This window comes from Corvus cornix, chromosome 3, assembly GCF_000738735.6.
Source record: "Corvus cornix cornix isolate S_Up_H32 chromosome 3, ASM73873v5, whole genome shotgun sequence".
Lineage (NCBI taxonomy): Eukaryota > Metazoa > Chordata > Aves > Passeriformes > Corvidae > Corvus > Corvus cornix.
Window position 1 is genome coordinate 5,508,231 of NC_047056.1, and position 15,366 is coordinate 5,523,596.

At 45.8% G+C, this 15,366-nt stretch overlaps 1 protein-coding gene across 13 annotated transcripts in view; it reads right to left on the reverse strand.

Annotated features, from left to right (window-relative positions):
* The window catches only part of PAK5 (p21 (RAC1) activated kinase 5), an 87,252-nt gene that overhangs the window by 24,313 nt on the left and 47,573 nt on the right, over positions 1-15,366 (reverse strand). For all 13 annotated transcript variants that reach the window (XM_039568868.1, XM_039568872.1, XM_039568869.1 and 10 more), the window contains one exon: positions 14,297-14,511. In XM_039568868.1, the coding sequence (XP_039424802.1) occupies positions 14,297-14,500 (204 nt within the window). In that variant the 5' untranslated portion in view covers positions 14,501-14,511. Of the gene's footprint in view, positions 1-14,296; positions 14,512-15,366 lie in introns of those variants that run through there.

Consider the following 15,366-nt stretch of genomic DNA (forward strand, 5'->3'; position numbering starts at 1 on the left):
CATCCTGAGGGCTGACAGCAGGACCAGGCTCAGGGGGGAAGGTGGGAGGTGAGAGATAAAAAGACCGGCCCATGTCTCCAATGGCTGACTGTACATGGAGAAGTAAAAGTGGTGCCAGGGAGGAAAAAGGATGGCAGCTGAAGGCCCAGTGCCCGGAGAGCTCAGCCAGGAGCCGGGACTGTTTCTCTCAGGTAAGCAGCTCCACTGGGCACTTAAGGCTTTTCCCTGTGGAATACTCACTTGAGAACAAGTTCAAACCTCTGAGTTGCTTTTCCAAATGACAGTGTCAGAGTTATCCTCCCAATCCTTCCACATTCCTCAGAACTCATAATGAGTTCTTAATTACATCTGAATGGAGAAGCTTCATGAGAAAGGACTGAAAAAAATTTCTATACCTCCATCCCCTCTTTCCCTTAAGTGAGAAGTTTACAGCACTTGTGCCATACAGATTAACCTGGAAACAAGCCTTTTCGACAGCAACTCATCAGACACATAGTGAGAAATGATGCTGGATGGGGTAAGAGGTAATTTATCACTCTGCACCCTCCAGTAGTGTCCTGTGGGATCTGCTCCAGTTTTGATCTACAGCCTGTCTACAAAACAGCTATTACTCAGAGTTAGTCACAAGGAATACACAACAGACAGGAAAGTGTGTCAGAACATCCCTTCCTGAAGCCTGTAATTTAGAGCTTGGTTTACACCTGGAAGCCTCAGAGTTTATATCACTTCTGTTACGAATTCCTTCCCAATGCTATAAATTCTCATTCTCCCCATAAAAACAATATTAGAAAAAAGTAATAGTTTTGGTATCCCACAGGTCCTTCCTTGGGGAAGGCATTCTGCAGATTGCACTGGTGTTGGATGACTCAGCTGGGCCAGGGTTTTGGGTCTCTCCTCCCTGGACCAAACATGCACTTTACACCACAGAGTCCTGCCCAAAGCAGGAGTGGGAGATGGTGTCACCTGCCCCTTGCTGGGAAGTGTCAAAGCACATGAGCCACAGCCCTGTCCCATGAATTGCTCTAATCCCTTTCTGGGAGATCCATAAATCCCGGTTTGGGACAGCTCTTAGACAGGACCTTTCCCCTGCACAGGAGATATTAAAGAGAAATGCAAACCCCCAAAGTAAAACCCAGCCAAGTCAGCCTTTGGGAGGGCAGAAGCCCCCAGACAGGAGCCCATGGGGGCTGCAGGATGTGCCATGTCTGGGACGTGCACGTCGCCAGAGCTGACTCCAAATCACTGGATCAAAACAAAGGTACAGCTTCAGAGCAGTCTAATATGCTTAACAACACTAGTGCCAGCTGTTTAAAATTCTTCAAAAGCAAAATAATGGAACACTATAAAAAAGGGCTCACCAAAACGGCACCATGTAATTTCTCACCCCGCACAGCAGTTTTAAAAGTTGGTTTCCATACCAACAAGAGTAACGTTTCATTATAATCACATTCACCGGTAATTCTTTTGACATTTTAAAATACAGCAACTTTAACAAAACATTTAGTTTTAAAATATCACTGAAATATCTGCATTCTAGTAACTTTTCCTTTTTTTTTTTAAATACACAAAATGCTTGTTATATGTAACTTGAAATGCTATTAGAGAACATTAATAGTTAAAAATAATTACTCTAGGCCTACTTAAACCACATCTGATCTGTGCAATTTTATATGTAATACATACACAGATCTCTCAGACACACAACAAATGAGTGAAATGTGACTTACAAGCTTTAGTTTGAAAGAGAAAGTGTATTTATTACTGATGGGTTAAACAGCACTTCAGGGAGAGGAGAGGAGAGATCTCAAACCAAACAATTTCTCCTTCATAGGACTTGGGACCCTTCAAAATTTTCTTTTATCCAAAGATGGAAAGGAAAAGCAAAATGTCTCACAAAATTAAATTCCTCAAAAACATTAGCCACAGGAATGTTAACTGCCCTCCTAGTAGTGCTGCATTTTCATAAGGCTGGTGGCAATGTTTTCAGCACAACAGTGCACAGAGAGGACCAACTAAACTAAAAAGCTGTATCAAACCATACCAAAGATTGCAAGATTGTTTTGTCCAAATTCTGGAAAAAATCTGGTCATCAATGTAAAATTTTCCTGTTTTGTCAAATCAACATTTTCTGGCAGGAAAAGACAAAGATCAGTGACCTGGGAAGCCTGATCAATCAGCAGGACCAGGTTCTCTCCCTTTCAAAGCCATGTCATCTGTCAGTGCCTCTGTGTTAGAGGAATTGTTTAGGGATTTTTTTTCTCAAGGAAGTTGCAAAGCAAATTCAGTAAGATTTACTGTGGTACAGCTGTGGTCAGAAACTGCTGGTGCGGTTTCTGCACCACACAGGATCCCATGGCAGTGATGGGGGAAACTGCAGCAGCACCACCAACAGCTGCACCAAGAAAACACCAACAAAGCAGCAGCTTTCCAACTGGGCTGACTCCAGAGCCAGCTAAAAAACACAAAGCAAAGTTGGGGACATTTGGGGAAGATGACAGAAATCCCTCCCTCCAAGAAACACAACGCCACTTTTAGTTTTGTAACACCAAGACAGAAGCAGACTGGAAGCTCATGACAGGTCACGGGTCCAGGACCAAACTTTGCCACAGGCGGGGCTGTGCGTGACTTAAACAGGGTTTTGTCCAAATAAAAATAACAGAACTAAGGGCAGTTCATATAAAGCACTGAGGCTCCAGTCTCTCTGGTACCTCTGAGATCTGGGCCTGGGAACTGGTTTGTGCCTCAGTTACTGGTGCACTTAGGGAAAGAACAATGCCTTCTGTACTACAGCTGCTCATCCTCAGCCACAATGCAGACAACAGGAGACAAAGCAAGGGCTGGTGGCAATCCTGATGCCTCTTTCAGTTCTGGCATCGCCACTTTCAAAGGAAAATGCATCGCAAAAATGTGTCTTAAACCAGGCATGAGCGGACTCTGCTGCCCATCTGAACTTGGTGCAAGCACTCCCCAGGGAAACTGCAGGGAGGTGGGACAGCAAGAGGGGACCATGGGGGCCTGGGGCTACCCCAAATGGGTGCAGAGTTCTCTGCAGCCACATCACAATCATCATCAACCTTAATGTGTATCAGCCAGTCATCCTTACATCTAATATCTGCAGCCTAGACTGTTATTTTGGGGGGGTTTTACATGGCGGTGATGTGAGGAAAACAAAACCCCACTTTTCTCAACAAATGCATGAGGAATTGCAAGAATTAAACAACACTTCACCACCTGCTCCCCAAATACTTCAACTTTGATAACACACTGCTTCACTCCAGAGCAGCCGTGGGTCTCCCACACGGTGCTGACACTGAGACACCCACTGCCACTGTTTTTAGGGCACAGAGTCAGCATTTTACACCTACACATGATTGCTGCTGGGAACTGGTGGGGCACAACACCATGTGAGTCTTCCCAGGGCTGACAGGCATTTAGAAGAAGCCTTTCTACAACCAAACCTCTATCACAGATTTTATTCTACAGGCCACAAAAGGGCCGGGGTGGGATTTTTATGGGGAGAGGAGCCCTGCTGTAGGGTGGGTGGTGTGAAACCCAGTGCCCCACCTCGCAGTCCTGCTCAGCTGTACATTTACCATAATGACCACCGTGGCACAGGCCACTGCACACGGGGAATGCAGTCTGCTCTTGACCAGCAGCACCAATTAAAAAAAGCTGAGGAGAGGGACAGCCTGTAACTCACAAAGTCGCACTGCAGCATAAACCATCTTTGTAGCTCGGATGAAATTTCCCTGCATGAGGTTCCCCTCGTGCCCTAAACATGCCCATTAACAAATGCAAGGTTGATGGAGCATTAACCCAATTAATGATCCCGGTGCTTTTTTTCCTCAGTGAAAGATTTTTGTGGCTGCAGTTTGATTGATCTTTCTGAAATATTTAAGTCAATTCCAGTGTGATAAAATTCTATGCTCGGGAAGTAATTGCCTTCATCTGACAGCTCTGACAGTGGGGCACTTGCTCAGGAGGGCAGAGGCTCTTGGGTCACTCCGCTGTGGTCACGGTCATCTCCTGCTTTTAATTAAAATGAGGATTTTGACAGTTTGTTAATTTAGAAGAAACAATTTGAACTGTATTACTTTTGGCTGCAATCCGCCACAGCAAAGGAAGCTTTATACACAGCAGATGCTTGAAGACAGTTAACATTTCTGTTTCTGCGTGTGTGGGGCCGGCTCGAGGAGCTCCTGGTGTTCTGCAAGCCGTGGCAGAGGGTTGTGAATTACTTTCCCACTCCATAAATCATCAGGCAGAGGAAGAGAGTGGAAGATGTTGGTGAGAGCTGAGTGCCTCAGTCCCCAGCACTGCAAATCGATGGGGCTCGCTGCCCACAAGCCCTGCTCGTGGCTGGGACAGTCCCTGCAATCTCAGCCCAGAGAATTTGGGATTAACACTCTGAGGAAGGGCAGGATCATGTGTGCAGAGCACTGCCCATGTTGGCAGGGAAGGCACTACCAAGGTACAGTGCCAAAAAATGCCTCAGTCCCATGGCCTTAAAACAGTCAGAAAGTTTCAAGGTTCTTCCTAACACACTAAAATTGTGCATTCCTGGCCACACACATGCAAGGGGCAATTTTAATCTGGCTGCTCTCTCTGACTACTTTGGACTTCTTCATCCTCTCCTGAAAGCTCACTCCTTAATTTCAGGGAATCCAGGGATTTGTACTGGCAAAATAAAAACACAAAATAATTTCATCTGCATTGTAAATTGCAGCATTCTTTCCTTCAAGGAAATATATTACTCTTCCTTTTCAAGGACACTATCAGATGGGAAATGCAGCCATAGGAATGTTCTAAGGAAGTAGGACTGACTCCCACTGAGTGGTTTTCACCTGCAACCATGGACATGAAGCAAAAAGTGCTCCTGTGCAGAAATCTAATGGGTAGGTCAAATTTACAAGGCAGGTGAGACAAAAGACACGAGGAGCTTCCTCAGCTGACATTTTAATTATTCCCTCTTGTAAAAGAGAAGTGCAAATCAAACACCTTCTTGATGGGAACAAAGCGAGGCAGGAGATTTCAGAGGATGCTCTGCAGCAGAGGTGAAGCCCAGCCCAGCATGACAATCTCTCATGTACAAGAAACTGCTCAAACATTTCTAGGCTAATCTCGATTTGATTCGATTTGCTGGGCTGCGTCGCCACCAAGTGCACTCTGTCCTCGGCGGCAGATTGGTCCTGACACGCTTAATAAATTAATCTGCCTGACACAGAGTGGCTCCCTCCCCCCTCCAACCCCGCCAGACAGCATGGGAAGTCAGGGAGAAGGAAAAGGGCAGTACAGATGCTGCTAATAAGAGAGAAACAGGGCTGCTTCCCCTGGCCTGGGGTGTGGGAGGGAGTCAGACCTCATCTCCTGCTCCAGAGCATTTTCCCAGGGCGGTTCATTAAAACCACGGTGTTTAAACTAGATTTCTACACCTATATATGCCAACACTCCTGGAAAATGCTACTTCATATGGAAGCATGAGCCTTAGCACTAAGGATCTTCAATTGCACTGTGCTCAGTGAGAATCATTAAATGCAATCTAGGACACAGATACCAATTACTGTTCTGCCCAGACTACAAAACTGTAAAATTCAGTAAAATTCACAGTCTCATGCTATCCTTTTAACTGTGCGATCCTGATAGTTAACTACTAACATCTGTTGGATCTCAGCAATTTCTGCAAAAAAAGCAGAAATGCTCATCCTAAATACTTCCCTTTCGTTCACTTTTCTCTCTCCAGAGATCTGTATCTGAAATGCCCTTTTTTTCTGCTGGCCCACACAGTTCATCCCACAGACAACAGAAAAGGCATTTAAAAGTCTCTGCAGGTAAGTCAGTGCTGTTCCCTGGTAATACATAGCACTTGTCTGGTGTAATTGGGTCCTGCATGAAGGGGAAGACAAGAAAGAAAGCTCAGCAAAGCACTTTCAAATTCTTAAGAGAGGCACCAAAGCCCAGATCTAATCATGTCAGAGCAGGAGATAGAAAAAAGCACATTTACACCTGGAGCTTTGGCTCCACAGGTAAGTGAGCTGCTTGGCAACATTTTTTTCCCTCTGATTCTATGACTGTTGAACTAAACTGCTGGGATTGAATAAATGTGGCTGTTTGGTTATAATTATAGAATCACAGAATGGTGTGGGGACCTTAAAGATTTCTGTTATACAGAACACAGTTTAATGGGACTGTAACCTGTCTGGCTTCTGTTCTGGACTACAGTGGCTCAAACCAAGTTCATCAGCAGACCTAGGGACAAATATCTCACTGAGCTGTGCAGAATGTGCAGTGACTGAACAACTGCTGTCACTGCATGGATGAATGAAATGGAAGGAGCAAGCACCCTCCAGGAAGGAGGCAAGCAGATGTGGACTGCAGATGCTGCAGGACCAATTTTATGTGGAAATCCCCTCCACAGACCTGTTACTACGTGGACTAAAGCATGTGCCTTAAGCAAAAGCCATCAGGATGGCCAAGCAGATTTCTCATTACTTCAGCTGTCAGGGTCCGCCTACGACACGCATGGATACGGACTTCCAGAGATTCCCTGCTGCCACCTAGTGTTTCCCACGGCCGACCACCGATGAAACGAGCAGAGAGTTTTCTACCTCAGCTTTCGATTGAGGGACTTCAGCAGCACCACTGGAGGCTCGGCCAATCCATGGAAACAAGGTATCTCCCAGCGTACTTCACTCCATTTTGGCTTTCTCAGCTGAGCCAAGCGGGAGCTCGCTGGACTGTGTGACTGATCTTGGTAAAACACACCCAGCCTTCCCAAACATTCACTGGGGAAAGCATTTACTGCTTACACTTCCCTGTTTGTCTTTCATGCTTTGCTCTGGGGGACCATGGCCATGGAACAGGTTCCAGGAGGACCCCGAAGCATCACCTCCACCTGCCTGGTCCTTCCCAGGCCCAGGCCCTGCCCCTGGCCCCAGGGAGAGTATGGTCAGTGCAGGGAAGGCTTTGGAGTAAAATGCTGGGCTGAACAAATGAGAAGGAGCTACAAACCATAACCACATCAGCAGTGATGGAGGCCTCCACCTCCAGGCAACAATCTGGGAGCATGGCTCATTTTTCAGGACAGGCAAGCCAGCCAGAGGAGTTCCTGGAACAGTGTCCTATAGATTTGTCTTCAGGGACCAACTTCCATGTTAAAAAAAGAACGTGATTATGAGTGTCCTTGCTCAGGATCTAACTCCTGGCTTGTTCCAGGTTATAAAGTGCTACCTGGAGAGTATTCCCAGTCTGGTGTTCCCAGAGGAGAGCAGATTCAGTTTCTGAAATGCTGACACAAGAGTTTGAACCTTTAATGCACAGACCAATAGGTTAACGTGGGTTTTGAGCTCTAAAGGAGGCTGCTCTGCTTCAGCAGCTGTAGACTGTGAACTTTATTTAGTGCACTGCAAAGTTCTGCTCACCCACATAACCTTGCCCTTGCAAGATTCCTCCAACACTAAACATTACTTAAAATCTCAGTGCTGATGCATTTAAGAACATTCTTTTACTAATTATATTGGAGACAATTTTTACCCACAGAAGTCTGTAATCAATAATGATCTGTATTATTGTCTGTGACTGCTGCAGACCCAGGTAAGTAACTCCTTTGTCATGTGAGTGGACCAATTCAAATCAGGACTGTTGTATGGGCAAAGGTTGCTAAGATGATAAAGGATTTCTGAAGAACTTCCTTGGATCTCCTCACTGCAGACAGCAAACTCCAAGACTCAGGGAAGCACTCAGTGAGCTCAGAGGGACTGTGCAGGTGTAGGTGTGAGCCTGCCTCCAAGCGCCTGCAGGAGGAGAGTATTGGCAGCACAAGTTCTTCTGGGGATGTCAGGGACCTTTCAAATGAGGGACATGATCAGCAGGCAACCAATTGTCACTCCTCCAAGGCAGAGGGGCAGAACAATGGATTAAAGGCTTTAGTGCAGTGCTGAACTTGTCTTCACAGTCCAGAGCAGAGCAAAGTGGAGTCCCACACCCACTGTCAGCTACAGCTACCACCTCTGAAAACCACATTCCTGCAGGCATTGTTCCTGCTTCATCTGAGCACATTTAAAGGACAGTAGTAAGATGGAATGTGAAAAACCTTATTTTTGCCACTTACAATATTTACTCTGTCTTCTAGGAGAGGGTTTTTTACTGGCAACCTCAGTGTTTCTCTCTAGGATAGCCAGGCCCTGCTTGTAAACCCCGGTGTTGGTGTCCATAGTCCAGCTGCAGACAGACTCCAAACGTACCTGGCTGAACCTGGGGGCTTGTCATGAAGAACTAGTATCTTGGTCAAAAAAGGTATGTGAATAATTCATTTTCTGGTTCATCAGTTGAACTGAAAAACTGAGGAATATCCTGTGTTTTGAGTCAGTCTGAAATTATGATGATGCTGGTTTTGATTCTCCAAATGAGGCTCTAGAAAAACAATGTCAAAATCAGGCTGGATGAAATGTTTCAACAGCATGGAACACAACTGAATGAAAGCGAAAGAGCTGCTGATCAGGAACTCTGTTGTTCAGAAAGCCAGAAACTCAAAACTATAAAGAAGCAGCCAGAAACTGAAAACTATAAAGAAGAACTGAGAATGTATCAGTTAAAGCATCATGGGGGAGGCGCTTCCTTTAGAATGGAATGGAATGGAATGGACTATTTCAGTTGGAAGGGAGCTACAAATCCAACTGCCTGACCAATTCAGGGCTGACCAATTTAAAAGCATGTTATTGAGGGCATTGTCCAAATGACTTTTAAACACTGACTCTATTGCTGAAATCAATTTCACAGGCAACAAAAGTATTCTTCTAAAGGACTTACATAAACCCTATAATTTTCTGAAATCAGACAATCCGAAATAAGCCCGAAGTTTCCTCTGTACAATGTAGAACATATGAGAACATATTAACCTAGTGATATGATTCTAAAAAACTTCTGAGCTGTGTACTTCTTGCACTGATTCATACTGTGGCTCATTTCTATTTGTACAGTGATTCATGTCCTGCAAGATTACACAGAATTATTTGGTAACTTGGCTCTTCTCACACCGTTAGACACATCGATGGACACTAGATGGCATATTTGTATTATATCTGTACAGGGTGGAACAGAGGAAACTGAAGTAGCCTTGTCACTTATAGACACATAAAACAAATGGCACTCAAGGGTGAAGCATTATCCCTTTGAAAGGAAAGCTTCCACTTAAATGTGGAGCAGTATTTTATTCCAGGAGCACGTAGCAGCAAATGCATTCCTGTTCAGTGATCAAATAAACTGCAAGCGGGGCTGCCTTACAGGACAATTGCAAATCTGACGACGATCACTTGCAGATGAAGATAATCACAGGAGAATGTTGGCTGGAAGGGACTTCTGCCTCCAGTGCACCCTCCTGCCCAGAGCAGGGCTAACATCCAAGTCCAATCAGGCTCAAGGGCATTGTCCATAAAATTCTGCCCTCTCCTTTCCAAAGGCTGACATCCCACAGTCCCCCCAGCTGCTGTCCTGCTGCTCAACCACACTCCTTCCACCCAGAACGTGCTATGCTGCAAGCTGCTGGCTCCTCCTTTCTAGAGACAGCCCCTCCACCCTCTCCCAACTGAGCAAGCACCAGACCAAATGTGCCATTGCAAAGTATGGAATTAAGAACCAAGAGTGACTTTACATGATGTGGTTACAAGGAAGGCCCACAAGATGTCAGCAGCCTTCCAGGTCCTGTCCTGGCAGATGCTATCAAGAAGGAGAAGTAAGAATTTGGGAGGGTGAGGAAGATGGGTCAGGACAACACTGCTTTGTCCATGTGCCCCCATGCAGCGGGCAAAGCCTTTGAACAGCTCTTTATTCCCTTTTTCCTGGTACGGCAATTCCACATGGGAGGAGAGGGCTGGGGATTTTCTAATGAAATCTGGATGTTTTTGACTGCTCAAGTCCAGACAAGGACCCTCATTCATCTCCTCCCTGAGGTCTCTGACCCCTCAGCATCACTGTGCACAGTACCCTCCATCCAAGCAAGGAAGCATGTAAATGTAGGAAAAAAATTATGCCATAAACCAGGCTTGAATGTCATTGTTGGGAAAATTTAAGAGGCCAAACAAGATGGGGAAGAGAAATACTTGGTTTTTTTCTTCCGTCTTCATGAAGAGTAAACAAAAGCTTTGATTTTCATGTCAGAGCTATTGAAAGGGCCACAACCAGTAACTCATTTTCTGATTGTTTGTTTCTCTCTGTAGGAGAGAGGCTAAAATGTATCAGTAGAAACTTTGAAAAGTTTTAAAAATTAAAGCTGACTCACCAGGATCGAGGTCAAGGCTTGAGGCAAAAATGAGAAAAGCTAAAATTTTAAGACAAAACATGTAGACCACTGAGATATGAGGGTGAACGGCTGGGAGAAAAGCTGGCAACCCTGTGGTCTGTCCCCTACAGAAATTGTCAGCTCTGCAACACCCGTGTATTGCAGGACACCAGGTAAATGATCTGCCATGGGTTAATGGCACAGTCAGTGTGCATCTCAAATTAATGTGCACCTCAGCTCAGACATGGGGCATCCAAGAGCACTTTGGTGAAGGGATGGAAAGGACAATGTTTCCTCTGCTCTGAAGGCAGCCCAGCCCCCAGGGCACAGAAGAGGCTCCTGCCATTTTCCTGACAATACAGCATCGATGTCAAGCTGAGGATCTCGCTCTGCCTTTGCTGAACACTCTGCATCACCCCTCTGTGCTAGTGCTCATCTCAGAGCATGGCAGACACCACGGGGCAGCGAGAGCCCTCATCCCCTTAAACCTGTGTTTCAAGGGAAGGAAATGGGGGAGAAAATTCAGGGAAAGTGAAACTCCACCACATGAGCATGGCTGGATTTACTGCAGTGTGCTCAGGGGAGAAGGTCATGTGGAGGTCCCAGCAGACAGAATTCTGTTTTCTTGAAGTCTCTACATATTTGGCCACTCAAACACTGACAGCTGCCTCCCTCCTTTCTCAAGGACAAACCCAGCACTGTATCACCCTGAAGTTGGGAACCTTGATCTTGCTGAAGGTGTGAATGGATGAAACTACCCAAAGCACCAAAAAACCGTAGCAATGGAGGCTTGATGCATGTAGCAGCACAGACAACTAAAGAATAACCCCAGTACGGTGGTTTTTTTCATGAACAAATGGCATTTTTCCCTCCAGTAACTTGACAGAAGTGAGGATGCTCAGCTGTTCCCTGCACTGGGAAATACGGGAAGGGATTTTAACAAGTCTTCAGTGCCACCCTGCTCCCACTGACAGCAGCAGGCATTCAAGAATGTTAATGGAGCATCTTTACAAAGCCAATGATGAGCTCTTTTGGCAAAAATCCCCAGAATAAAGGTTCTGGTGTCTGTTTTCCTGGTACTTTGAATGGAGTGGAGATGCATTTGCTTAGTTATTGATTCTGAAGCTTTCCAAAAATCAAAGGGTGGTAACAAACTGGAGCTTCTGTGTAGCATACGGGTGAAGACGAGCCAAGCATATTGTGTGCTGAGAACCAACAGCAAACCATGAGCTCCACGTACGCATGGAACAAGTACAAAGTACTGAAGCAAGAGGACCAAGAGGCCTGGCATCAGGATGTCAGACTTTATGAAGCCTATTTTAAGTACAGGCAGACACAGACTGTTCACATTTTTCATGCAGGGATGTTTTCAATGAGAAATCAGCCTTTTTTCATCCCCTCCTTGTCTCTACTCCTCAAACCTATCAAGATCACTGCTGTTCTATTTTTCATAAAGTTTTCTGCTGTGCTATACTTGGGCTTGCACCTGAAATACACAATCCTCTGCTGGTATCTGGGTCAGCCACACTGAGAAGGGAAATCCCATTATTGTCTCCCGTTGTTTTTGAAATGAATGAATTTGTACAGCCAGCTCAGGTTTGGATTCAAAGGCTGATACTTCCACGACGAGCCGCCGCTGCCACCCGTGTGCCAAAGCACGAGGAGCCTTTCATCCCAGCCAGCACAGAGGCAGGGGGATGACATCCCCCAGGATATCTGAGAGCCGAGGGCGCTGCCTCGTCATCATCACTGCTGCTGCTGCCGCCTTTGAATAGGGATGGAGCAGCGAGAGCGTTTATGATTTACTGGTTTTACCCAAAGGGATACACTGCATACCATCAGCTCTGCTTTGCAGGCTGAGAAACAAGCAAACACCACTAACTGAGAAATCTGCAAAACCTACAGAACTCAGAAAAAGTCTTTGCCTTCCTCTGCCTCAGCTCTGGTGAAGTCTAAAGCAAGCAAACACCAGTTGTGTCTCAAAACCAAGAAATGGTGCTGTCAAAGCTGGTCTCTCTGATCTGTGCTACTCCTCAGTCACGAAAGAGCACCAATTAGGAGGAACACTTCTGCCTCACACCACAAAGACAGTCAATACTGAGGGAATTAAATGGAAAATAAATTTTGGAGCACATAAGAGCAGAGTTACAGAGCTGCTGTATGACCTGAAACCACAGCATGAACTAACTCTGGCCAAATGCCTCAGCCTGATTTAATACTGTGACTGAGGGAACAACCATGAATCTTCTGCTGCTACACGTCAGTGCATTAATTGAACTATCAGCTGGGTAGAAAAGAAAAGTTGTAAACAATACCAAGATCTCAGAACCTTTGGTTCCTGTCTTCATGAACTGCAAATGCATTTTAAATCTTCCATTCTCAGTGAAGTTATGAAATCCTCAGTGCCAAATACCCTTTAAACACTAAAGGTACTGGTGCAAGTGCACACATAAAAAACTTGTCTAAATTAAATGTTTATGCTGAACTAGTTTAGCAACATTAAATATTCTTAATTTTAAAGTGACTGCAACTCAGCTTCTCTCTGTAGGTTAAGATGTATCAAAACAAAGCATGTTAATTCTTAACAAATATACAATAAAGTGGTATCTAGCAACAGAGACAAAAGCCAATTCTCAGCTGATAGTCAATGCCTCTTAGTTGCTATTCAAACTTTCTAGCACTATTATGGAGGCCCATTTCAATTAGCACACATCCATTTGCAGGCCAAGGCCCAGAGTCATATCCTTAGAATGCCAAGAAAATTAATGCAATTTAAAACTTTTTAAGCTTATGGATTTATGGCTCCAGAACTGCAGGAAAGAGAGGTTATTTCTGCAAGATAATAAACCTATTTTTTTTCTTCCCCATTTTAAAACATCTTCATGTATTCATGTCAAAACACCCAGAGATTTTTTTGGTGTTAAGAAGGGCTGTGGAACGAAGTTGCTCTCCTCCACTAGCAGGAAAAAGATTACCTACCTTTTCCCTCATTATTCTGGGCCACTATTATCAGTAAGATATTTTATTACAGCAAAAAAATGAAGACCTTGGTTTTATCCCCATTGTCCTGTAGCAGCACCCAGCAGAGCTGATCAGCAAGTGATGAGTGCCCTTCTGGAGCAGGCAGTAAATGTAAATTTGGCAAAGAGCACTTATCAAATATAACTAAAGGGTCCATGCTCTCAGGATTATCTGATTTTCCCTTGTTGCAGAAAAATCCACAGGCAAATGAAATCCTAAATTTACTCTGCAGCTGCATGGCAGGGAGAGGTGTGTGGCTGGCAGGGTATAGGCCACCACCATCGCACAGGTGCGATTCACTTGGATGTCAGGATGTGCAATCCCAGACAAAGTGCACAATCAGGGTCAACTGGTCTATCAGAATCCTGAGCCTGGAATCCTGATGGCTCCCTGTCCAGTGCTGCTCTACCCTCTAAGTTTTCTTCCCAGGTGTCCAGCGTGAGCCTCCCAAGCCATGACCTGGGGCTGTTTCCCCTCATTTTCCCACCCATCGAGGAGCTCAGCTTCATCACCATGTCCTACCCCTGCAGGCAGTGGTGGGTGGCAATGAGATCCCTCTCTGAGCTCCTTGCCCGGCTGAACAAGCAATTTAATTTCTTTCCTTTGGTGTACTTTTCCCTCTCTCCCTTGCTCCAAACTGCCTTTGCCTAAAGCACTGTTCTTAAATTAATTATCAAGGAGCTTTATGCTGCAGAGGAGCAGCGTTTTGGGCCTCCACTGGGACTTGTGGCTTTTTCTTCTGCAGCCCGGGAGCGCGAAGGCTCGGCCCCTGCCAGACCCGTGACTCGCACTCTTCTGAGACACTCCCACAAGTTTTACACACAGAATTCCTTTTTTCCTTGCAGCTCTGCTGTTAAGTGTTTGGATTTGCAGCTCCCTCCCAGCCGTGCCTGCCTCCCGGGACAGCTGATATGCAATACCCACACACTGCTGGCATTGCCTCATTAAGACGACATGCAATTCAAGGCAGTCTGAGGGATTCCAAGGGACTCTGCATGGTACCTTCATAGGAGCCAGCTGGATGGGAGTGATGCATGAGGGATCCACCATGGGCTTCGGCCGGTTGGCCGTGTCTGCCAGCAAACTGTGCCACTGCTGAGGCAGCCCCGTGAACTTCTGCTCCCGGTGGTCGAAGCCAGTGTGGACCCGGTGCTCGAAGTTGGAGGGCCCGGAAATTTCCAGCCGTTTCTTCTTTTTCCCGAACATGGTGGAAAGATCTGGAGAAGTCATGGGGAAACAGGGAAGAAAAAAAAACCACAACTTTACACTCTGTTGTAACCCTCAGCCATTCTACTTCATAGGGAATTTTAGTAGATGTCCTTAGCCAAATACCTGTATGACCTTCACACACTGAGATCTATGCGAGGCAAGCATTTATCTGACCTCCTTTCTGGGAGAAGATTTTAAGAAATTAACTCAGTCTCTTACTATGTATGCTCATAATACTGTATGAAACAATGAAATTCCCAGGAAAAAAGCCCCAGGTCCTACTTTCTACTCCTCTCTCTGCTCATGCTGCAAGCTGCACCCCCATGGAAGCTCCGAGCCCAGAGCAATGCCAGCAGCAGTGGATGCTTTGGTCCAAGGACACAACTTGGGGTAAGTGGTGAGCTGCGCCCTGATACAAGAGGGGAGCAAACGCACCTACATCTTTGCATCCTAAATCTATACCCCAGATCCTGGACCGAAGACAACCCATCTCCCAGAGGAGAGCCTGGCTCTGCTGCGGTCAGATGTAGGTCTCACACAGCAGCAGCCAAAGGGGAATTCTTCCTGAGCCGTTTCAGCGATGAAAACAAAGAGCTCAGATGTAATTCTAACGTGGTCCAAGTGCCATCATCTGCATTTGTGGAGGGTTCTGCTTAAAAAAAGCAACAGGTATCAGCTCCTATAAATATCATGGCCTGACTTCTTCAGGAGAGAAAAGATTTGCTGTGAGAGCCACATGCCTAAAGCACCTGGGTTTATGCCCAGGTGGGCAGAGGTCCCTGGCTCCTGGCCAGCAGACTTGGGTGGGATTCATTACATCATGGCCCTACTCCTTTTAAGGTCCAGGAAGGAGCATCAGCTCT